The sequence below is a fragment of the Chiloscyllium plagiosum genome, chromosome 1, assembly GCF_004010195.1.
Source record: "Chiloscyllium plagiosum isolate BGI_BamShark_2017 chromosome 1, ASM401019v2, whole genome shotgun sequence".
In the NCBI taxonomy this organism is placed as follows: domain Eukaryota; kingdom Metazoa; phylum Chordata; class Chondrichthyes; order Orectolobiformes; family Hemiscylliidae; genus Chiloscyllium; species Chiloscyllium plagiosum.
The window spans coordinates 146,216,035-146,240,595 of record NC_057710.1 but is presented as its reverse complement, the minus strand read 5'-3'; the positions used below and the strand labels follow the sequence as shown (position 1 = coordinate 146,240,595).

Genomic DNA, 24,561 nt, shown 5'->3' with positions numbered 1-24,561 from the left:
CTTCCACCTATCGCATTTCCAACGCCCCTCCCCCAAGTCCCTCCTCCCTACCTTTTATCTTAGCCTGCTGGACACACTTTCCTCATTCCTGAAGAAGGGCTCATGCCTGAAACGTCGATTCTCCTGTTCCTTGGATGCTGCCTGACCTGCTGCGCTTTTTCAGCAACACTTTTTCATCTTTGTATGTTATCAAGAATGTACGATGGGAGGTTCTATGAGATTCAGTATTATCTCACTGATGATGCTTACCAAAGGTTCAGCATTGGAGCTAGTGAATTAAAACAGTCGTGGAGAAACGCAACAGATTTGGCAGCATCTGTTGAGAGAACATCAAATTTAATGTTCAGAGTTCAGTGACCAATCATCAGACTGACCCTAGTAGCTGGGACAGAGTGACGTTTATGCTGATGACTGGGTTTTTGGGGGATTGGGGAGTATAATGAATATAATACATGGAGATAGTGTTCAGAGAGAGAAAAGGGGATAGGCAAACAAAGTAATAGCGGGTAATAGCCCAAGAGAGATGAATGCTGGGTGAAGTGCTACAGGAACTGTGAACAGGTGAAAAGGAGTTGCCTATGCAGGGAGCAACCCATACAGTGCAGGTCTCGGGGAATGGGAGGAGGGAAACTGACATTGAGGAGAGTGATCGTGTTTTGAAATTGTTAAACTCAGTTTTCAGTACTGAAAGCTATCAGGTGCTTCAGTGGAATATGAGGTGGTGTTCTTTCAGTGTCCATTGAGCCTTGCTGGACCTCTGCAGCAGACCTGAGACAGAAGTGTTGACATTGGAGAAAAGTGGTATGTTTTGAAGTGGCAAGGCAACTGGGAGCTTAGAGTCCTCTTTACGGACCAAGGGTAGCTGTTCAGCTAAGGGATCACCCAATCAGTGCTTCATCTTTCCAATGTCTCGAAGACCAGATTGTGAGAAAGGAATGGAGTAGACTAGATTGAGTGAAGTGTAGGTAAATCACTGCTTCACCTGGAAGGTCTGTCTGGGTTATTGGGTAATGAGGGAAGAGGTAAATGGGCAAGCGTTGAACCTTCTGTGATTGCCTGGGGACGTGCCATGGAGTGTGTGTTGCTGTTGGGAATGGAGGAAAAGTGGACTGGGGGTCCTGGAGGGAGTGGTTCCAGTGGAGGGGACTATGTGTCTGGTAGTGGCATTCCACTTGAGGTGCTGAAAATAATTGTGTATGATGCTTTTGATACAGAGGATGGTAAGGTGGAAATTGAGGACCCTGGGGACCCCTGCGATTGTAGGGAAGGGGTGAGGGCAGAGTATGGGAAATAGATTGGACCTGACTGAGGCCCTGTCACCCACTTTTGTGGGGAATCCTCATTCGAAGAAAAGGGTGGATGTTTCTGAGGCCATCCCTACAGTAGGTAACATCATCAGAACAGATAAGATGGAGAAACTGGGAGGTTGGACTGGAGTCCTTACAGGCGACAGGCTGTGAGAATATATAAAGTGACTTGGAGTCAACGGGTTTGTAATGGATATTGGTGGCTAGCTTATCTACAGAAATGGGAAAGGAGATGTTGAGGAAGAGAGGAGTCGGAGATGCATCAGGTGCAGATGAAAGTAGGGTGAGAATTGGAAGCAAAATTGATAAATTCTTTTGATTCTGGCAAGGAAACTGAAGCAGCTGCAATGTGCCATAGATGTACGAGAGGAAGAAATATGAGGAAGCACCCACGTAGAACAAAGAATGTCCCACATAACCCACAAAGAGATGGATGTAGCCCATGTGGCTATCCATGGCCACACCTTTGATCTGAAGAAAGTGAACTTCACTTTGAGAGGAGCTGAAAGCAAAGCTGAGCTGAGGCAGGTGGAGGAGTATGCTGGTGGATGGGCATGGTTCAGGTCTTCTCTCAAGGAGATGTGGAGGGCCCTCTTACCATCCAGATGGAGATGGACTTGTCAAAGAATTGCATGTCTGCGGTGAAGAGGAGACAGATGGTGCTGGCAAACTGGAAATTTTGTAACCAACATAAAGTGTCAGGTGAATACTAGATATACATGGGGAAGGACTGGACAATGAGAGAGAAAAGTGATTCAAGATAGCAAAACGTAAGTTCTGTGGGATAGGAGCATACTGAAATAGTCTGCCTGAGCAGTCTTGTTGGTGGATTTTGGACTTTGGATATGAGTTGGGGGGCCCATGAGATGGGAGGCTCTTGGAGGGAGATCCCCAGACTAGATGAAGTTAGTGATAGCCATGGAGACAATCGTTTGATACTCAATGGTTCAATTCACACTAACGAATTGTTACATAAACAATCATTCCTTGCCTGACTGAGGATATGGGCAATTTAAATGATCAAACAGTGGTTCACCTGCCAATTTATCAAAGATTCCTTGTGGAGTTATTTTCTGTTTTTTGTCTTCTATATGTGAACATTTCAATGTCACTTCTGACTTTCTTTCTCTTTTTGTCTCTAGTTATTGTAAAATCGCTGAAGGACATGCCGCCAGTGAATGAGGAAACTGTTCTATTCAGAAAGGACAACGCTTCAGTTGGGAAGGTAATTTCATAAGAATTCTTAATAACTGATAAGTCTTAAATTGTATGGAATCATAGTATCATACAGCATGGAGACATACCCTTCGACCCAGTCGACCAACATTCCTAAACTCAACTAGTCTAATTTGTCTGCATTTGGCCCGTATCCCTTTAAACCTTACCTACCTTCGTACCTGTGCAAATGTCTTTTAAATGTTGTGATTGCGCCTGCCTCCTTCACTTTCTGGCATATACACACTATCCTGTGTGAAAATGTTGCCCCTTCCGTCCCTTTTAAATCTCGTCCCTGTCACTTTTAAGCTATGCCCTCTAGTTTTGGAATCCTGTACTCCGGGGAAAAGAACTTGTCTATGCCCCTCGTGATTTTATAAACGTCAGTAAGGTCTCAGTTTCCCATGATCTAGGAGGAAAAAAGTCCCAGCCTCTCCTTTTAACTCAGAACTTCCAGTCTCAGTAACAGCCTTGAGAACCTTTTTTGCACCCTTTCCAGTTTAATTACATCCTTCCTATATGAGGGTGACCAGAATAGTGTGCAGTACTCCAAATGTGGCTTTACCAATGTCTTTGTCCAGTTATAATGTGACATCCCAACTCGTGTACTAATTGCTCTGACCAGTGAAGGCCAAATGCCGCCTTCACCACCTCCTTGATCTGTGAAGCCATTTTCAAGGTGCTGTGTACCTGCACCACTAGATCTCTCGGTTTGACAGCACTCCCTAGGGCCATAACATTAATTGTGTTAAGTCCTGTCCTGGCTTGTCTTAATAAAACACATTTATCTGGAATAAAGTCTGTCTGCCTTTGCTTGGCCGACTGGACCAGCTGATCAAGATTCCATTGTACTCTTGGATAACCACCTCCATCAATTTTGGTATCATCTGCAAATTTACTAACTAGGTCTCCTATATTCATATCCAAATCATTTAATGAAGTGACAAGCAACAGTGGACCTGCACCGATCCTGATGTCACAGGCCTCCAGCCCAAAAACCAATCTTCTACCACAACCTTGTCTCCTACCTTCAAACCAATTTTGTACCCAGTTTGCTAGGTTTCCATGAATTCCATGTGATTTAACCTTATGAACCAGTCTATAACGTGGAACCTTGTTGAAGGCCTTGCGAAAGTCTATGTAGCCAAAGCTCTGCCTTCATCTATCTTCTTGGTCACCTCTTCAAAAAAAAAAATCAAATTTATACGGCATGATTTTCCTAACACAAAGCCATGCTGATTATCGCTAATCATTCCTTACCTTTCCAAATGCATGTAAATCCTGTCTCTTAGAATCCCCTGCAACAATGTGCCCACCACTGGCATTAGGCTCACTGGTCTTTAGTTCCCTGACTTTTCCTTGCAGCCTTTTAAAATAATGGCACAACATTAACCACCCTGCAGTCTTCTGGGACCTTGTCCATGGCTGTTGATGGTATAAATATCTCTGCTGGGGACTCCACAATTTCTTCCCTAGCTTCCCATAATGTCTTGGGATACACTTGATCATGTCCTGGGAATTTATCTACCTTTATTCATTTTAAGAACCCCAGCACCACCTCTTCTGTAACGTGGTCTCTTTTCAAGACATTACTATTTATTTCCCCGAGTTCCCTCACTTCTCTGTCTTTCTCCATTGTAAATACTGTTGTGAAATATTATTTAGGACCTCTTCCTGTCTGTCCGCACATAGATGGCCTGTTTGATCTTTAAGACCCTATTTTTTTTCCCCCTAGTTACTCTTTTTGGATCTCTTTGGCACTTGGGGTAAAGGAGAATCCAAAGATATCTCATGTCCTCTTTTTGGCCTCCCGATTTCCTACATACTCTAAACTCCTCAAGGGATTTGCTTGATCCCAGCTGCCTATAAATTGAATATGCCGCTGCCGACTTCTTTGCCAGAGCCTTAGTATCTCTCGTCATCCAGTGTTCCCTACTGCTGTCAGCCTTGCCATTCACACTAACAGAAACACACATTAAACACACATTATCTTGCTTATGAAACTCTTTTTTTGGGTTATCTAAATTTGCTGACAGAGGGAGATGCCGAGAAGCACGACTGGGGATGTTGGAATCCATGAGTGTTGATAGTGGGGTGTCACCAGGAACCATGACTACTGAGGCAGGTGTGACATTCCATGGGTTTTATACAGGACTTTGCCAGACAATCTCTGAATTTGTATCCAAAGTTTTTTTTCCTCTCTGCAGCAGTCCATTTTTAGGAAATACATTTTGTAATGCAGAGTGAAATGCATCAATAAATACTTTGAGGTTCTGATCCATCATCATAACAAGGAATCATTCAAACTACATGCTGTATTAACTTTTAGAATGGAGAATTTGGTCACAAATATATTCAATACGAATAAATATATTTCCAAAAAGGAGGTTAGGATTGTTTTAGTTAATTGACATGATAGAGTGTGTTAATTCACTTGGTGAAAATTTCTTGACTTGCAATTATTTTATCTAATATTTCTATTTCTTTGAAAAATTCCCTTTTGAAATGATTTTAGTAAAGCAATTTCCATGCAACTTGACTTCATTATTTTTGTATTATGCATTTTCTGATAAGTGTCTAAAGTTTGTTTCGATTCCCTGCTTGCGTCTTAGGTATTTGAGGTGTTTGGTCCAGTTTCTCAGCCATTTTACGTTCTACGTTTCAATTCTACTGAAGACGTCACTGTTAAGGAAATAAAGCTACAAGAGATGCTTTATTTTGCCCCTGCAGTGAAGGATTTCACTCAGTACATCTTTGCAGAGCAACTCAAGCAGTAAGTTATTTTTCACGCATCTTAGACTTCAACCTCACAATTCTTCAGCGAAGAATAATTTTTCAGTGAAGAATTGTCATTGATCCAATAGTGTTTGACTACGCTTCCTTGCGAAAACAGGGTTATTTTCCAAACATTACAACCATGTAAAAAGATTTGCTCAGTGACCTGAACTAAGAAATTGTGTATAGCCCCTTGTAATTTGAGTGAGTCAATTTAAAAATAACCAGCACCAAAGCTTTATTCTTAACCAAGAACTTAATTTATTGCAAAATACTGCTGTGAACTGCTAAAGTTACTAATTAAAGAACTTAAAATGATTAAATATAGGTAAAGATAAAAGACCCTCAACAATAAGTTAGTATTGTTTGTCTGGAGTGAATGGTTGAATTTGTCGAGTTGTGGCCAGTAGTTCCAATGGTTTCTGTCGTTAAAATTTGTGGGCGGCACGGTGGCACAGTGGTTAGCACTGCTGCCTCACAGTGCCTGAGACCTGGGTTCAATTCCCACCTCAGGCAACTGACTGTGTGGAGTTTGCCCGTTCTCCCTGTGTCTGCGTGGGTTTCCTCCGGGTGCTCCGGTTTCCTCCCACAGTCCAAAGATGTGCAGGCCAGGTGAATTGGCCATGCTAAGTTGCCTGTAGTGTTAGGTAAGGGGTAAATGTAAGGGCATGGGTGGGTTGTGCTTCAGCGGGTCAGTGTGGACTTGTTGGGCCAAAGGGCCTGTTTCCACGCTGTAATGTAATCTAATCTAATCTTAAGTAGAGTTTGCCTCTAAGTAGACGCAGTAGGTGAAGCAGCTTAGCATATGGGTGTAAGTTCTGTTCCTTTAATGATTTTATCAACTTAGATTGCCTAGATTAATTTTAGTAGAACAGGGGTGATTTCTGACCGCCTTAACCAATGATTCAATGGCAAATGTTGCTCAGTTAGCTTAACTGAGTGCTGTAGCTTGCACCTGTCAACTTAGCATGCATTCATGTTTATTTATTTCTTTTTCATTTTTCATCTATTGTTAATGACTTTAAACAGCATTAATTATGTAGGACTGAGAAGGTGTTCCATTTTTTTAAATTAATTTTTTGTTTCTATTCTGGGGAGGAAAAGACAAAAGTATGCTGTTTTTAAAGCAATGATCTAGATCTTCTAATCCTAATTGCAATGAACAGTAAGAAGTCCATTGTTATTGAGGAATGAACAGCATGACTAGTTTGGAAGGAAATTGTGCAATGTCTTCCTGGACCCCTACCACTATTCACCAACCCTTCCTCAGACCATAGTGAGTTATAGTGTGAGTGCCTTCTTTCTAGTGTTGCGTGTAATTCTTTTGTTATCTTAATTTGGTATCAATCCTCCTGCCACTAGAAACTATTTTCCGATTCATTCCCTCAATACTCTTCAAGATTTTACACTACTAACAAATTGCCATTTAACTTTCTCTGCTTACTCTTTGATATTTAGACAAATCTCTTCTTGTTTTCTGTCAAGCATAATTGGTCAGTTGAGGACCAACCAGTAATTTTTAACTTAGTATCAGGCATCTTGCTATTGGATTCTTTGCCTTTATTTACATAGCCATGGATTCTCCATGCCTCATTATCAGCCTTCTAATCTTGTCCTGGAACTTCTCGATCTGAGGGTGGTCATATTGGACTCTGTTGGTCCTATTTCTTTCTTCACGAAGGGCCAAATAAGCTAGGTTTTTCCAACATTTTCTGTTTTCATTTAGCATTTAATTCACTGGTTCTAACTCTTAATCCAAAGAGTGGAATTTTGTTGGTAGTTTCTTCATTTGGCAGTAATTCAGTCAATTTCCTTATTTTTGGTTTATACTTCCTTCATGAGGATCGTAACACTAGCACTACTTCTGATGAAATTTTGTAAAAAAAAACTAAGTGTGTTTGTTTTCTTTACCCTGGCGACTTCTAATGTGTGCTCATGCAATCTAATGAGCTGAGGAATTTTTAGCCTCTGAATTTGTTTCATTTATGACATATCTACTCTCTTTGTTAAATGCCTTTTTTGGAACTCAGTAACAACTTAAATTTACGTTGTATCTTTAACATGATGCGTTACTATACAGGTAATCTATATTGTAATCTAGACTGCTGTACTCTGATATTTCAAGTTATTTTTATCTTGGACTCATTTGATTACAGTTAAATGATTCCATATTTCAATACATTTTGTAGTTCGCTTTCCCTTGATCCATTTATCATCCACTTTTAAATCAGCTTTTTATCTTCTAATTTACTGCCTCAGTCTCTGTCTTAATCATGTGCTCTTTAATTTTTATATTAACCTTTAATACAGCTTGATCACAATTACTAAGTGTTTTCTTTATCTTGTCTGTTCTGATTGATTTCTTATTTCTTGGAGTTTGTACATTCTTGACTGCAGTTAGGTCAATATCCTGGTACTTCCTCCCCTAATAGCACTGAAGGTATTCCTACATCAAAAGCACTGCAGCTGTCCATGAGGGTAGCTCACCATTATTTTCTCAGGGACGCTAAGCAATGAGTGACAAATTCTGGCCTAGCTAACATTGCTGGTGAATGTTCACACTTCCGAAAGAAACTTAAATCCCCCCTCCTTTCTTACGAGCTTATTTGGCAGCATTGAAGATCTCCCATGATTGTTGTTCTGCATTTCATAGATCTGCTGTAATATTTCTTCATCTCCTTTCCAGCATTGATAGGCCAGCCATCGCTTAGCTGGTATTACTCTCACCTTTGAGGCAAAAGATTCAGGTGTCAGTCCGGGGATTAGTCACAGAAATCAAGGTTAACGTTGCTTTGCATTTCTCAGAGACCAGTCCAGCATTGGAGGTGCCATCTTTCAGGTGAAACATTAAACAGAAACCCAGTATGACTCCATGTGGATGTAACAATCCCTTGGCAATATTTTGAAGCTGAGCTGGAGAGTTCTTTCCAGTATCTTAACTAATACTTATTCTACTTTTGTCATGTTAATTGAAGAATATCTGGTCATTTTCACATTGCTGTGTACATATTGGCTGCCACATTTCCTGCATTACAACAAAGACTACATTTCAAATGTAGGAGCAAGTTACTGCAGATGCTGGAATTTGTACTGAAAACAACAAATGCTGACATCACAGTGGGTCAGGCAGCATCCATGGAGAGAAAGTAGTAGTTTGCTTTCCCTCCATAGATGCTACCTGATCAGCTGTAATCTTCAGCACTTTGTTTCCACCACATTTCAGATATAGCTTATTGGCAAAAAGACATAGGTAAACAAAGGGATAGGATCCTGCAAAATGAATATAGGGAATTAGGTAAGAAGTTAAAAAGCAGGACATCAAGGCTAGTGATGTCCAGATTACTCCGAGTGCCATGCGCCAGTGAGGATAGAAATAGAAAGATAGGCCAGATGAATGCGTGGATGAGAAACTGTTTAAGTGGGCAGGGTTTTGAGTCCTTGCATCATTGCGGTCTCATCTGGAACAGAGGTGACCTATACAAGAAGGACAGGTTGCACTTGAACCGGGGGGGGGGTGGGGAGGAGGAGGGAGGAGGGCATGGTGGGGCAACCAGTATCCTTGCAGGGAGATTTGATAGTGTTACCCAGTGTTTGACAGGACAGTGGGACTCTGAATACAAGAGGGGCCACCGAGAAGTTAGGGGAAAATACATTGGCCATCAAGACCAAGTTTACTATTCAGAGTAGTTGGAAGCAAATGGGAGGAAAAGACTTCTGCTTTAAAGTTATTTCAGTGCACATGGCCAGACTAGTAAGGCAGATGAGCTCAGCATATTGATTAGCTCTGGGGACTGGGATATTATATAACAGAACCATGGCTGAGAGAAGCGCAGGACTGGCAGCTCAATGTTCCAAGATACAGAAGCTATAGGTGTGACAGAAATACAAGAAGTGAGAGGGGAAGTTGCTCTTTTGATAAGGAAAGACATTAGAGAGGGTATTCTTATGTGGTTATCAAATGAAGTCATATGGTGAAACAGAAGGGGATGGTCACTTTGTTGAGACTGTATTATAGACCCCCAAGTAGCCAGCGGGTACTAGAGAAGCAGACGTATAGAGAGATTGCAGATATCTTAGGAATAACAGTGTGTGTTGTTTGGAGATTTTAAATTCCCCTGTATTGGCTTGGCTACCCAGAGTATAAAAGATATGGAAAGGATGGGGTTTGTCGAATGTGTTCAGGAAAAGTTTCCTAAAACAATAGAGGGCCCTACTCGGGACGGTGCAACACTGGACCTCCTCTGAGGAAATGAGGTCAGGCAAGTGACTGAAGTATCAGTTGCAGAGCACTTTGGGTCCAGTGACCATAACTCTTAGTTTTAACATAGTTATGAATAAAGTTAGGACAGGTCCACATGTTAAGGTGCTAAACTGGAGCAAGACCAATTTTGGGACCATTAGGCAGAATCTAGCAGACGTTGATAAGGTGAATGTTGGAAAGAAAAGGAATGACTTGCAATGGGAGCCTGTTAAAAGTATATCCCTATTAAGGTAAAGGGCAAAGCTATCAGGCTTAGGGATCCCTGGCTGACTTAGGATATTGAGGCTCTAGTCGGGAAAAAGAAGGCGGTACTCATTGGGTTTCAGCTATCGGGCTCAAGTGACCATAAAAAGTGTAAGAGCACACTGTAGAGGGAAATCAGAAGAGCAAAAAGAAAGTATGAGATGGATCTGCCAGATAAGGTTAAAGATAATCCCAAGAGGTTCTATAGCTATTAATAAGAGTAAAAGGGTGGCGAGGGAGAGAATAGGTTCCCTTAAAGGTCAGCTTGGCAATCTATGTGTGGAGCCACAGGAGATGGAGATTTTTAATGAATATTACTCCTCTGTGTTTACTGAGGAAACAATCATGGATGCTATGGAAATAAAGGAAGCAAATGGGCATATTTTGAACTGCATACATATTACCAGAGACAAGGTGTTTGCAGCCTTAAAGCACATTAAGGTGGGAAAAATCCCCGGGGCCTGATCAAGTCCTCTAGCATTGTAGGAGGCTAGGGAAGAAATTGCAGAGGCCCTTGCAGAGATTTTTGCTACATCCCTAGCCACTGGTGAAGTTTTGGAAAACTGGAGGGTGGCGAATGTTATTTGAAATGATGATGAAGGCATTTAACATGCTGGCCTTCATCAATCTAGGCATTGAGTAGAGGAATTGGGATGTTGTTTAAGAAAGGTAGCAAAGACAAGCCAGGGAACTACATGTCAGTAAGCCTGACTTCAGTGGTAGGTAAGTTGTTGGAGAGGATACTGAGGGACAGAACAACCAAAATTTGATCTGATTAGGGATAGTCAGCATGGAATTGTGCGCAGGAAGTCATGTCTGACAATTGTTGCCAGAGTTTTTCAAAGAGATAACCAAGAGGTTTAGATGAGGGCAGGGCAGCAAAGGTTGTCTATATGGACTTCAGTAAGGCCTTTGAGGTCCCACATGGCTAACTAGTCATGAAAGTTAATTGCATGGGATCCAGGGAGAGATAGCTAATTGGATTCAAAGTTAGCTTGATGGTTGGAAGCAGAGGGTGATGGTTGAAGGTTGTTTCTTGGACCTGAGGCTTGCGACTAGTGGTGTGTCACAGGGGTCAGTGCTGGGACCTTTTGTTATTTGTTATTTACATAAATGATCTGGACATGAATGTACAAGGTATGATTAGTAGGTTTGCAGGTAATACAAAATTAGGAGGTATTGTTGATAGCGAGGAAGAGACAAAGAGATGTACAGCACGGAAACAGACCCTCCAATCCAACTCATCCATGCCGACCAAATATCCCAACTCAATCTAATCTCACCTGTCAGCACCTGGCCCATACTCCTCCAAACCCTCCCTATTCATATACTCATCCAGATGCCTTTTAAATGTTGCATTTGTACCAGCCTCCACCACTTCCTCTGGCACCTCATTCCATACACATACCACCATCTGAGTGGACAAGTTTCCCCTTACATCTCTTTTACATCTTTCCCCTCTTACCCTAAACCTATGCCCTTTCGTTCTGCAGTCTTCCACCCCAGGGAAAAGACTTTGTCTATTTACCCTATCCATGCCTATCATGATTTTGTAAATCGCTATAAGGTCACCCCTCAGCCTCTAACGCTCCAGGGAAAACAGCCCCGGCCTGTTCAGCCTTTCCCTATAGCTCAAATCCTCCAACCCTGGCAACATCCTTGTAAATCTTTTCTGAAACCTTTCAAGTTTCACAATATCTTTCCGATAGGAAGGAGACCAGAATTGCTTGCAATATTCCAACAGTGGCCTAACCAATGTTCAGCCACAACATGACCTCCCAACTCCTGTACTCAATACTCTGACCAATAAAGGAAAGCATACCAAACGTCGCCTTCACTATCCTATTTACCTGCAACTCCACTTTCAAGGAGCTGTGAACCTGCACTCCAAGGTTGTCTTTGTTCAGCAACACTCCCTAGGACCTTACCATTAAGTGTATAAGTCCTGCTCAGATTTGCTTTTCCAAAATGCAGCACCTCACATTTATCTAAATAAAACTCCATCTGCCACTTCTCAGCCCTTTGGCCCATCTGATCAAGATCCCATTGTAATCTGAGTTAACCTTCTTCGCTGTCCACTGCACCTCCAATTTTGGTGTCATCTGCAAACTTACTAACTGTACCTCTCATGCTCACATCCAAATCATTTATATAAATGATGAAAAGTAGTGGAGCCATTACCGATTCTTGTGGCACTCCACTGGGGGCCTTCAGAAATGAGATAACTAGAGTCTAGAGAAAGTATATTCCTGTTAGGGTGAAAGGAAAGGCTGGTAGGTATAGGCAGGATAGGTATATCCTAACAGATACAGACAGGATAGATCGAGAGAATCCTTAGAGTATAAAGACAGTAGGAGTATACTTAACAGGGAAATCAGGAGGGCAAAAAGGGAACATGAGGTAGCTTTGGCAAATAGAATTAAGGAGAATTCAAAGGGATTTTCCAGATACAGTAAGGTCATATTAAGAGGAGGAAGTGCTGGATGTCTTGAAATGCATAAAAGTGGATAAATCCCAGGACCTGATCAGGTCATAGAGTCAGAGGGTCATAGAGATGTACAGCACGGATACAGACCCTTTTGGTCCAACTCGTCCATGCCAATCTAGTCGCACCAACCAACACCCAGCCCATCTCCCTCTAATCACTTCCTATTCATATACCCATCCAGATGCCTTTTAACTGTTACAATTGTACCAGCCTCCACACTTCCTCTGGCAGCTCATTCCAAACACGTACCACCCTCTGCGTGAAAAAGTTGCCGCTTAGGTCTCTTTTATATCTTCCCCCTCTCATCCTAAAGGTGTACCCTACAACTCTGTTGGAAGCTAGGGAACTGCTCCTCGGATGCTGCCTGAACTGCTGTGCTTTTCCAGCACCTCACTCTCTACTCTGATCTCCGGCATCTGCAGTCCTCACTTTTTCTCCTGGTTAAGAGCTACAATCAAACATGCTGGGAATTTTGGTGAAACAAGTTTAAAATCTGAACTCTGTTAAAGCTACAGCCAGGACATATTGTAACCTGTTCTGTAAGCTGTGACCTGCAGTTTTCTGTGTTGACTAAATAAGGCAAGTAACCTGGTAGTTGGCTAGACAGGTGGACACAACTTTACCTTGTATGGAATATAGAATAGGGCTATTTAACATTTGGGAGTTGTTTACCAGTAAAACTCCGTTGGCTGAGATTGAATATTGTAGTCAAGATTTAGTCAATTTATTGGCTGAGTGCCAAGGAAGTTCTTGGAAATGAGCACCATTTGTGATAAACGTTAGCAGAACAAAGGATTTTGCAGGAAGAGCGTTCAAAACTAGAATTAGAGAAGTATATACCCTGGAGTTGTCTTCAGAGAAGACGATGAACCATAAGGCAAGATCAACACTGAGAGCAAACATTAGTCACTTCATTCAAATCAGAGTAGTATTTGTTTCATTTTTGATGCAGGGCTCATGCTCAAAACATTGACTCTCCTGGTCCACGGATGCTACCTGACCAGCTGTGTTTTTCCAGCACCACACTTTTTGACCCTGTTCTCCAGCATCTGCAGTCCTTATTTTCTACTCGTATTTGTTTCAAGCCAAACTTGTAGCATTAGAGTTAGGGTTAAATGTGATTTAAGTAAAATAAAGCCAAGTTAAATGAAGTGAGGTAAAGTTGAAGTTAAGTTAGATGAAGTAAGAAGTAACTGTTCAACGAATTTATATTTTATACTGAGTATTACCACCGAAAAATACAGATAAGGAAGCGTTTGTTTAAGTAAAGCCTGAATAGATTTTGTCTTTTGTATGTCACACAAGGAAAGAATACCGGAGTTTTTAAAAAAAATTTGAGTACTCCTTTCAGGCAGTAATAATTGAAGCTGTCCAGCCAGGCACTGTCCTGGTAAATATCCTCTGTGCCTTCTCCAGTGCTGTCACATCCCTCCTGTAATGTGATTTTCAGAACTGCATGTAAGATTCTAGCTGTGACCTAACCATTGCTTTGTACAATTCCAGCATAACCTTCCTGCTTTTGAGCCCTGTGTCTCAACTAATGTATACTATATGTCTTAATCACTTTATCAACCTCCCCGATACTCTAAGGGACTGGTTCGCATGCACTCTAAGGTCCCTCTGATCATCAGTGCTTCCCAAAGTTCTGTCGTTCATGTATTCAACTATTGTTTCTCGTCCCTCTCCTTGCAGCTGTCTTTGGTTCAGCCAAGCTGTTTGCTACCTCAGTGTCATATTTGATCCCAAAATGTTCATGGGGCTACATAAATTGACATTACTATTGCCTTTGAACTAAAGGGCATCAGTATAATTTAGTTGAAAATTTGTCTCCTATATTAGAAATAATTGTTTTGCACGAGAGGTGATGAGTGTTTGATTATAATCTGTCAGCCAAGCTAATAGCATCAAGGATATTTGGAACTGAAGGCGTCCGTGTAATTTTTGAGTTTACACTGAATTGAGCTGTCAGTCATCTTCCAACCTTTTGATTTGCTTCTTTCTTACTCTCTGGGCACATCCTCTCTCCGCCTGTTATTGTAGTTCTCTCATGATCTTCAAAGTTGGGTCTCAGTTGAATAAAGATGTTGTTAAATGCATTTATCGTATTTCTGTTAGTGGAAGAAAATTAGAATCGTTTGCTTAACCGGAGCTACAAAAATTAAAAGTCTGTACAAGACAAATGTTTAGGTAGATTTTATTTAGGCTTCCTATTTTCTCTTTACAGTTTGTTTCCCCAGTGCCATGATTGATTGCCCAAATTTATGGGGCTGTGCACAGCACTTTGAGGTAGCAATCCACAGATTCACAACCATTTCTTCTCAACTCTTTTTTTTAAAGTTTGCAACCCATTATCCTAACCCTCTGGTCTCTCATCCTGGAATGTTCCACAAGAGGAAGCATCCACTTCACATCTATTTTATCCACACCTTTAATCATCTTGAATACCTCCAATTTGATCTCTCCTCATTCTTGTAAATTTGAGAAACTGTAGGCCTAACCTGTTCAACCTCTCTTCATACGACAAATCCGTTATCTCTGGGATCAATCTAGTGAACCTCCTCTGAACTTGGTCCAATGCCAATATATCTTTCCCCTCAAATAAGGGGACCAAAACTGTGCACAATACTCCAGGTGCAGTTTCACCAATACCTTGTATAGTTGCAACAATGCTTCCTTACCTTTGCATTCTATTCCTTCAGCTTTAAAAGCCAACGTTCCATTTGCCTTCTTTATTTTTTGCTCTACCTGCATGCTAGTTTTCTGTGACTCATGATGAGTATGCCTTATACAGAATCTGTGTAATTCAATCACCTTCCAAACAGATGGCTAGTTTATTGAACTCATGCAGACACAGTGGGCTGAATTGCCTCTTTCAGTGGTTTCTGATGACAAACTCGCGACAGGTACATACTACTTTGAAGTTGATGTCACATATAGGCATTTGGTATGCTTGCCTTCATTGCTCAGTCCTTTGAGGAGTTGGGAAGTCGTATTGAGGTTATACAGGACATTGGTGAGGCCTCATCTGGAACACTGTGTCCAGTTCTGGTTGCCCAGTAACAGGAAGGATATTATCAAGCTGGAGAGGGTTCAGGGCAGATTTACCAGGATGTTGCTGGATACGGAAGGTTTGAGTTATAAAGAAAGGCTGGGACTTTTTCCCACTGGAGTGTAGGGTGTTCAGGATTTAATCGCAAGCAAGTTGATCCTTTCCTCCTTTTTCTTTCGAGTTGCATGTTGTAGGCATCATCAGGGATTAACTTTCAAACCTACTCTTCATCCCTGTCCTTGCCTCTAACAGCTACCAAATTTGGGAGTATTTAAATGCAGAGTCAAACAGGGAAGTTTGATACAGGATCCTTTTTTAGAAATGTACATTGATGCTGGTTAAGTTGTGCCAATCTGTGTGTCAGAAGAAAATTACTGATTAACTGTATCTTCCTTAGAAAAAGAGAATAACACACCAATTTAGTCAAAATGTGTAGAATAGAAAGAAAAACTTGAATAAAAAATGAGGTTGGGAAGTGGGAAGTAAAAACAATGACTGCAGATGCTGGAAACCAGATTCTGGATTAGAGTGGTGCTGGAAAAGCACAGCAGTTCAGGCAGCATCCGAGGAGCAGGAAAATTGACGTTTTGGGCAAAAGCCCTTCATCAGGAATAGAGGCAGAGTGCCTGCAGGGTGGAGAGATAAATGAGAGGAGGGTCGGAGTGGGGAGAAAGTAGCACAGAGTACAATAGGTGAATGGGGGTGGGGATGAAGGTGATAGGTCAGGGACAAGGGTGGAGGAAGGTAGCAAAAAGTACAATGGGTGGATGGGGGAGAGGTTGAAGGTGATAGGTCAGAGAGGAGGGTGGAGTGGATAGAGGAAAGGAAGATAGGCAGGTAGGACAAGTCATGGGGACGATGCTGAGCTGGAAGGCTGGAGGTGGGGGAAGGGGAAATGAGGAAACTGTTGAAGTCCACATTGATGCCCTGGAGTTGAAATGTTCTGAGGCGGAAGATGAGGCGTTCTTCCTCCAGGCGTCGGGTGGTGAGGGAGCGGCGATGGAGGTGGTCCAGGACCTCCATGTCCTCAGCAGAGTGGGAGGGGGAGTTGAAATGTTGGACCACAGGGCGGTGTGGTTGATTGGTGCGGGTGTCCCAGAGATGTTCCCTAAAGTGCTCTGCTAGGAGGCGTCCAGTCTCCCCAATGAATAGGAGACCGCATGGGGAGCATCGGATACAATAAATGATATTGGTGGATGTGCAGGTAAAACTTTGGATGTGGAAGGCTCCTTTAGGGCCTTGGATGGAGGTGTGGGCGCAGGTTTTGCAATTCCTGCGGTGGCAGGGGAAGGTGCCAGGACGGGAAGGTGCGTTGTTGGGGAGAGTGGACCTGACCAGGTAGTCACGGAAGGAACGGTCTTTGCGGAAAGGGGTGGGGAGGGAAATATATCCCTGGTGGTGGGGTCCATTTGGAGGTGGCGAAAATGTCGGTGGATGATTTGGTTTATGCGAAGATTGGTCGGGTGGAAGGTGAGCACCAGTGGAGTTCTGTCCTTGTTAGGATTGGAGGGGTGGGGTCTAAGGGCGGAGATGTGTGATGTGGATGAGATGCATTGGAGGGCATCTTTAACCATGTGAGAAGGGAAATTGCGGTCTCTAAAGAAGGAGGCCATCTGGTGTGTTCAGTGTTGGAACTGGTCCTCCTGGTAGCAGATACGGTGGAGGCAGAGGAATTGGGAATACGGGATGGCATTTTTGCAGGAGGTAGGGTGGGAAGAGGTGTAATTCAGGTAGTGTGGGAGTCAGTGGGTTTGTAAAAAATGTTGGTGTCAAGTCGGACGTCATTAATGGAGATGGAGAGGTCCAGGAAGGGGAGGGAGGTGTCAGAAATGGTCCAGGTAAATTTAAGGTCAGGGTGGAATGTGTTGGTGAAGTTGATGAATTGCTCAACCTCCTCGCGGGAGCACGAGGGGGCGCCAATGCAGTCATTAATGTAGCGGAGGAAGAGGTGGGGAGTGGTGCTAGTGTATCCACAGAAGATGGACTGTTCTACGTAGTCAACGAAGAGACTGGCATAGCTGAGGCCCATACGGTTTGGAGGAACTGGGAAGATTCAAAGGAGAAATTGTTAAGGGTGAGGACCAGTTTGGCCAAATAAATGAGGGTATTGGTGAAAGGGTACTGTTGGGGACGTCAGGAGAGGAAGAAACGGAGGGTTTGGAGGCCCTGGTCATGGCAGGTGGAGGTGTCGAGGGATTGGATATCCATGGTGAAGATGAGGCATTGGGGGCCAGGGAAACGGAAGTCTTGTAGGAGGTGGAGGGTGTGGGTGGTGTCTTGAATGTATGTGGGGAGTTCCTGGACTAGCTTACTTTTACAATCAGGACTCCCGCCCACCTCTCGAGAACCCCTTGGCCCACCTCCAACACACTCCATCCACCTGGGCACCCCTTGCTGGCCTATTACCTGCCCTCGACCTCTTCATTTCCAACTTCTGCCAGGACATTAACCGCCTCAACCTGTCTACCCCCCCTCCCCCACTCCAACCTCTCACTCACAACGTACTGCTCTCCAATCCCGACCTCACCATCCAGCCAGTGGGTGAAGGGGGTGCAGTGGTAGTCTGGCGCACTGACCTCTGCACCGCTGAAACCAGACGCCAACTCGAGGACCTCTTCCTACCGCCTCCTCGACCATGACCCCACCCCCGCCATCACCAAGCCATCTCCCACCTCAGGAGATCTCCCACCCACAGTTTCCAACCTCATCGTCTGAAAACCCCGCACTGCCTGGTTCTACCTCCTTCCCAAGATCCAAAAGCCTGACCACCCCGGCCAACCCATTGTCTCAGCATGTTCCTGCCCCACTGAACTCATCTCTCCCTACCTCGACAGTGTCCTATCCCCCCTCGTCCAGGCTTTTGCCCGAAATGTAGATTTTCCTGGGAAGTGGGAAGGGACCAGGACAGGAGCCATACCCCACTCACTCCATAAGGTGGGATGAGATTGAATTGGGGAGTGGGCCTCCGACATTTTGGGTGGTGGGAGGGGGGAGCGATTGTAACCATCACGAGCCACATTATATTGAAAATGCAGGCTCGAGCTTGGGGGGATGGTATCATCACTAATCGCATATTTTGGGTTGGTAAGCAAGCCTTCGAGATCAGAGGTGGGCTGGGACAAGAGTTGCCATCAAGCATATTGTATTAGATAATGAGTGCATGTGTCAAGTGGAGGAAAGGAGCCATCATTAGCCACCTTGTATTAGGAAGTGAGATTGTGGCCATTATTAATCAGGTTCATTTCAGAATCTTGAAGTCAGCAGTCTCCAGAGCTGTCCATGGCGCAAGGACAGTGATGAAAGAAGAAGTGACTTCTCTGCCTGGAGGTTCTGGCTCATCCTACTGGGCAAGTGATTGTTCTTCAGGTCAATGGTAATGACTAGCTTAGCAGCCTGTCAATAGAGATGGTCTGCACCAGAATGACTTCTTTAGATCCACCATGATCTTAAGGAATGGTGGAGCAGATGCAAGAGATCAAACGACCTACTACTGATCCTCTTTCTTGGGATCTTTTGGTCTTTCGATACTGGCCATCCCATTGACAGACTACTCAACAAGTGAGCCTGGCACTGCTGATTAGCACTTGTGCATCTATTCTTTCATGCTCTGTTAGGAGAAAGTGAGGATTGCAGATGCTTCCATATCTGTAACAAATTCACCTGCACCTCCACACACATCATTTACTGCATCCGCTGCACCCGATATGGCCTCCTCTACATTGGGGAGACAGGCCGCCTACTTACGGAACGTTTCACAGAACACCTCTGGGACACCCGCACCAACCAACCCAACCGCCCCGTGGCTGAACACGTTAACTCCCCCTCCCACTCCACCAAGGACATGCAGGTCCTTGGCCTCCTCCATCGCCAGACCATGGCAACATGATGCCTGGAGGAAGTGCGCCTCATCTTCCGCCTAGAAACCCTCCAAGCACAAGGGATGAATGCAGATTTCTCCAGCTTCCTCATTTTCTACTTTTATCTTAGCACACCCTCCTCATTCCTGAAGAAGGGCTTATGCCCGAAACGTCGATTCTCCTGCTTCCTGGATGCTGCCTGACCTGCTGCGCTTTTCATGCTCTGTTGTTCATTATGGCTGCCTTATAGATTCATCAGTCATGACCCACGGTTTGGAAAGCCCTCTTTGTATTATATATTTTAAGCATCATTGAAATTGAAGCCAAATAACACTGTCATATGTTAAATATTGTTATTCTCAGAAATTGAACCCACAATTATGTTTCGGTTTGACATTTATTAGCTTCTGATAGAAATTATTACTTGCCGTAGCCATCACTGCTTGCATGTTATGTTTTAACTACATTGCTGTATCTCCATTATTGATGAATACTTTGATCTTGAATTGCTATTTGCTTCACTAAAGTAGAAATATACTCATCATCTGCTGTTAGATGTGCAGAGTGCTTCTTTCAATTTATTTTCTTCTTTAAGTTATGCAATGTATCATGTGAGCACTTCCTTCGTTCACAAATTTCTCAGTTATTCAAGCAGTATGCCATTTTCAGTGTTGCTAGAATGGGCGCAAATCTCACACTGTGCTGAGAGACAAGAGATTAAACATTATGGAGTTAACTTTAAGTTAAGTAAGGTCAATTTTTCAAAGTTAAAAATCACACAACACCAGGTTATAGTCCAACAGGTTTAATTGGAAGCACACTAGCTTTCGGAGCGACACTCCTTCATCAGGTGATTGTGATTGACAATCACCTGATGAAGGAGCGTCGCTCCGAAAGCTAGTGTGCTTCCAATTAAGACTATAACCTGGTGTTGTGTGATTTTTAATTTTGTACACCCCAGTCCAACACTGGCATCTCTGAATCATGTACATTTTTCAGGTATAGTTTTTTTTCTAGCTTAATTTGACTATCGGATGATGCTGCAGGTTCTCGGGCAGTGACTATTTGCAACTCTTTGATTGTCTGTTTGATTTGGCTGCTTGGCTGCTCTTTCTGCCATCTCCTGCCATCAGTTGTTTTGCATCTAACTTTCTTCCATTTGCCTGAGGTGGATTTGTTACATAGTAATCTCAGAGGCTACTCTCCTCCCGTCTGTATTTAAGGCTCACTATCTCATGGGTTCTTTCTAAAATGTCAATCATGATAAGTGTATGTCAGAAATATTAGATTTCTGCCTTTTGCCATTAGATCAGACTATTTGCTTGTTGTTTATAACCTCCTGAATCTTGGACAACAAGCTCATGTTTTCCTCAAAGATATTTCTGTTGATCCGTTGACCAGTTTCCAAGTACATTTTTTCTCTAATCTTTCAGCTTCTGGACAGTTTTATATTTAAAGGTACCAGTGTTCTTTCATGTGTTTTGACTCCTTATAGTCAACAATATGATACTCATGAATGTAAATTAGTCAAATCCATATTCCCCATATGTGTTTACGGTGCAGTTTGGAGTTACTGAGCACTTGTACATGATGCATGGAGAAGCTATAAACTTATAGTTGACAAACTCCATCATTGAACACCGTTGTAATGCCCCATTGTGACTTTTGTTTAGTTGGAGCACAAAGTTCAGCTAGTGAATTGTTTTTCTTACTTTATGCTACTTCCAGTAAATTCAAAACTCCCTGTGATGCATCGTTCCCATGCATTCCTGACGTCACTGGTTCATCCCTGCAGATAGATTCCTAGGGATAATTGCAATACATACAACTTGGACAGATGGTGGGCGGGGGTGGCCAAGCCAATGGGTATAAAGCTGTCAGTAACTTGTTTGAAAATCTGAAGTGTTTGTGGAATATATGGAGAACTGCCTTGCACTGGATTTATAATAAAAACCGAAAGAGCTGCGGATGTCAAAAATTGGAAACAAAAACTCAGGTCTGGCAGCACCTATGCAGAGCAATCAGAGTTAATGGTTTGGGTCAAGTGACCCTTCCTCAGTTCGTACCCTTTTCATGGATATATTAATGAAGGTAGAAGGATGTTTTTGTAATTTGAGTTTTTGGCTGGGTGTAAGATGTGGCTTTGAAACCTAAGGCTATCCACTTAAGACACAGTAATGTGCCAGACTGAATGAGCGTCGGATGATAAATGTATTAAAGTAGATGGCTCAGAAAGGTGGTAAAACCACCAGGGAACATAGAAAATTAACAGCAGAAATAGGCCACATGGACCACACTACCATTCAGTATGATCATGGCTGATCCTGAATCTCAACACCATACTTCCACTCCATCCCCATACCCTTGACACCTCTAGATTCTAGAGATCTATTGATATCTTTATTATATTTATTTAGTGACTTTGCTTCCACAACCTTCTATGGCAGAGAATTGCACAGATTTATCCCTCCCTGTGATGGAAGAAATTTCTCCTCAACTCAGACCAAGATGCCCTACTGCTTATCCTTAATCAATGATCCCTTGTTCTAGATGGTCCAGTTAGGGGAAGCATCATCCTTGCACTCAGTCTGTCCAGCCCTGTTTTAGATATTTCATTAGATTCTCTATCCTTCTGAATTACGGTGATCAAAGGCCCAGTCACCCTTATCTCTCTTCATGATCATCCTGTCCTCCTAGGAATCAGTCCAGTGAACCTGTGCTGCATTCCCTCTTTGGTATATCTTTCCTTTGGTAAGCAGACTAAAACTGCACACATTGCACCAGTTGTAGTCACACCAAGGCTCTACCACTAAGATTTCCTTACTTCTGTACTCAAATCTTCTTCCAATCAAAGTAAGTTTCAGTTCCCTAATCACACCCCCTCTGACATGTTCATCCTTGGCCGCCTCCAATGTCTCAGTGAATTAGACTGCAAATTGGAGGAACACCTTATCTTCCATCTGGGCAGCCTACAGCTTGGAGGATTTAACATTGAGTTCCCTAATTTCAAATTACCTTCCCATCCATCCACTGGCTCGTTTTCCAGGGCTCCGTTTCTAGCCCTGCCTTCTCCCTTCCATTCCACCTACTAAACCTTACTTCCAGCTACCAACCAGATTCATCCCTCCCATTAATCAGACAGGTTGTACCCACTACCTATGCTCACCTATCATTACCTCATCATTCAGCTACTCTCCTGACCCCATCCACCTTACTCTCTTTATCTGTAGCTCCCCCACACCCACATCTAGTTCTGAAGAAGGGTTAATACCTGAAATGTTGACTTCTCCACCTCCTGATGCTGCCTGGCTTGCTGTGTTCTTCCAGCCTGTTGTTTGTCTACCAAATATACCATTTGCCTTTCGAACTGAGGGGGGATATTATAGAAGTGTATACGGTCATGAGAGGCATGGATAGGGTGAATGCACTCAGTCTTTTTCCCAGAGTTGGGGAATCGAGGACTAAAGGTCATTAGTTTAAGGTTAAGAGGGAAAGAATAAAAGGGGGGCAACTTTTTTACGCAGTGGGTGTAATGCGTATGGAATGGGCTGCCAGTGGAAGTGGTTGAGGCGGGTACATTAATAAAATTTAAAAGGCATTTAGACAAATTATTGGATAGGAAAGGTTTGGAAGGATATGGGCCAAGTGCACGAAAATGGGGTTAGTGTGGATGGACATTTTTGTAAGTGTGGACCACTTTGGGCCATAGGACCTGTCTCTGTGCTGTAGGATTCTTGGACTCTCTATGACTCTATCGAAAGGGCATGTCTCTGTGCTGCAGGGTTCTAGCACTTTCTATGACTCTGTGTATGCTAGGTTTCAATGAGTGGTGTTCAAGAGCATCAATAATCTTTTGTTCGTCAATCCTTCCCTTTCTAACACCATTTCAGTAATATCCCGCCATTCTGTTTTCATGCCAAAGTGGGTAGCTTCATATTTATTCACGTTAAACTGCATCTACCATATATTTACTGACTCAGTCAATTTGTCTGAATTGCCTTATAAAACCCTCTCTACAAGCTGTTTATTATGGTCAGTCCCACCTAGCTTTGTGTCGTCAACAAATTTGGAAGTATTATACTCAACTCCCTCATTCAAATTATTATTAATTAGTTGGGGCCCAAACATTGATTTCCACAATAACTCACTTGTCACCACTGCCTTGACTGAGAACTATTTATTGCTGTTGTTTCCTATCTGCTAAATATTCTTTATCCACATGACCACATATGCTGGTTCTCCTTTAGCTACTTCAAAAAATCCTCAAAAAAAACTCCAGTATGTCTGAAAAATATGGACAAAGTTAAAAATCACACAACAGCAGGCTATAGTCCAACAGCTTTATTTGAAAGTCCAGGCTTTCGAAGCGCCCCTGCTTTGTCAGGTAATTCGTGGGGCAGGATCATAGGACACAGATAGGGATGCTCCCTCTCAGTGAGGGAACACTTCAGCTGTCAAGGATATTCGGCCTCGGATCTTCGGTTCACCGTTCTCCCAGACGGACCTCTGGATACGCACCAATGTAGAGTTGCTGAGCAGAGGCTGATAGCCAAGTTCAATACCCATGAGGATGGTCTCAACTGGGATCTTGGGTTTATATCACACTACAGGTGACCCCACTTCACTATACGCTCTCACGCTCTGACACACAATCAGACTCTCACACTCACACAGACCCCTTCTTATACACATGTGCATTATCTCTCAATTGTTCTCTCACACACACATATGCACATGCGTGCACATCCTCTCTCAAGCATCTACTCCACAACACTCGCGTGCGCACCCTCGCATGTGTACTCTCTCACACAAACTCTTACTCTCTCACATACACAATCTCCGCCCCCCCCAACGCGAGCCCACAAGCTCTCGCTCTCTGTCTCACTCTCTATCTGTATCTCACACAGAAGATCCTTTCTTCCCTCGCACTTCTTGAAAATTGTTTATTTAATTGCTCTCCCATTTTCTTGTTTTTCATTATGAATTGTCTCATTTCAGAATGTAAGTGCCCTACATTTGTCTTCACTTATCGTTTTTTTTGCTGACATAAGTTCATTAAACTATCAGAAGAACTCTGGGAAGCTAGAGAAGTGATTGCTGGGCTTCTTGCTGAGATGTTTGTATCATCGATAGTCACAGATGAGGTGCCGGAAGACTGGAGGTTGGCAAACGTGGTGCCACTGTTTAAGAAGGGCGGTAAAGACAAGCCAGGGAACTATAGACCGGTGAGCCTGACCTCGGTAGTGGGCAAGTTGTTGGAGGGAATCCTGAGGGACAGGATGTACATGTATTTGGAAAGGCAAGGACTGATTAGGGATAGTTAACATGGCTTTGTGCGTGGGAAATCATGTTTCACAAACTTGATT

General features: G+C 43.1%; 1 protein-coding gene across 4 annotated transcripts in view; it reads left to right on the top strand.

The window, feature by feature from the left end:
• The window catches only part of naf1 (nuclear assembly factor 1 homolog (S. cerevisiae)), a 234,940-nt gene that overhangs the window by 171,397 nt on the left and 38,982 nt on the right, over positions 1-24,561 (top strand). For all 4 annotated transcript variants that reach the window (XM_043698794.1, XM_043698775.1, XM_043698785.1 and 1 more), the window contains exons 5-6: positions 2,450-2,532; positions 5,135-5,295. In XM_043698794.1, coding sequence (XP_043554729.1) covers positions 2,450-2,532; positions 5,135-5,295 — 244 coding nt within the window. The remainder of the gene's footprint in view (positions 1-2,449; positions 2,533-5,134; positions 5,296-24,561) is intronic.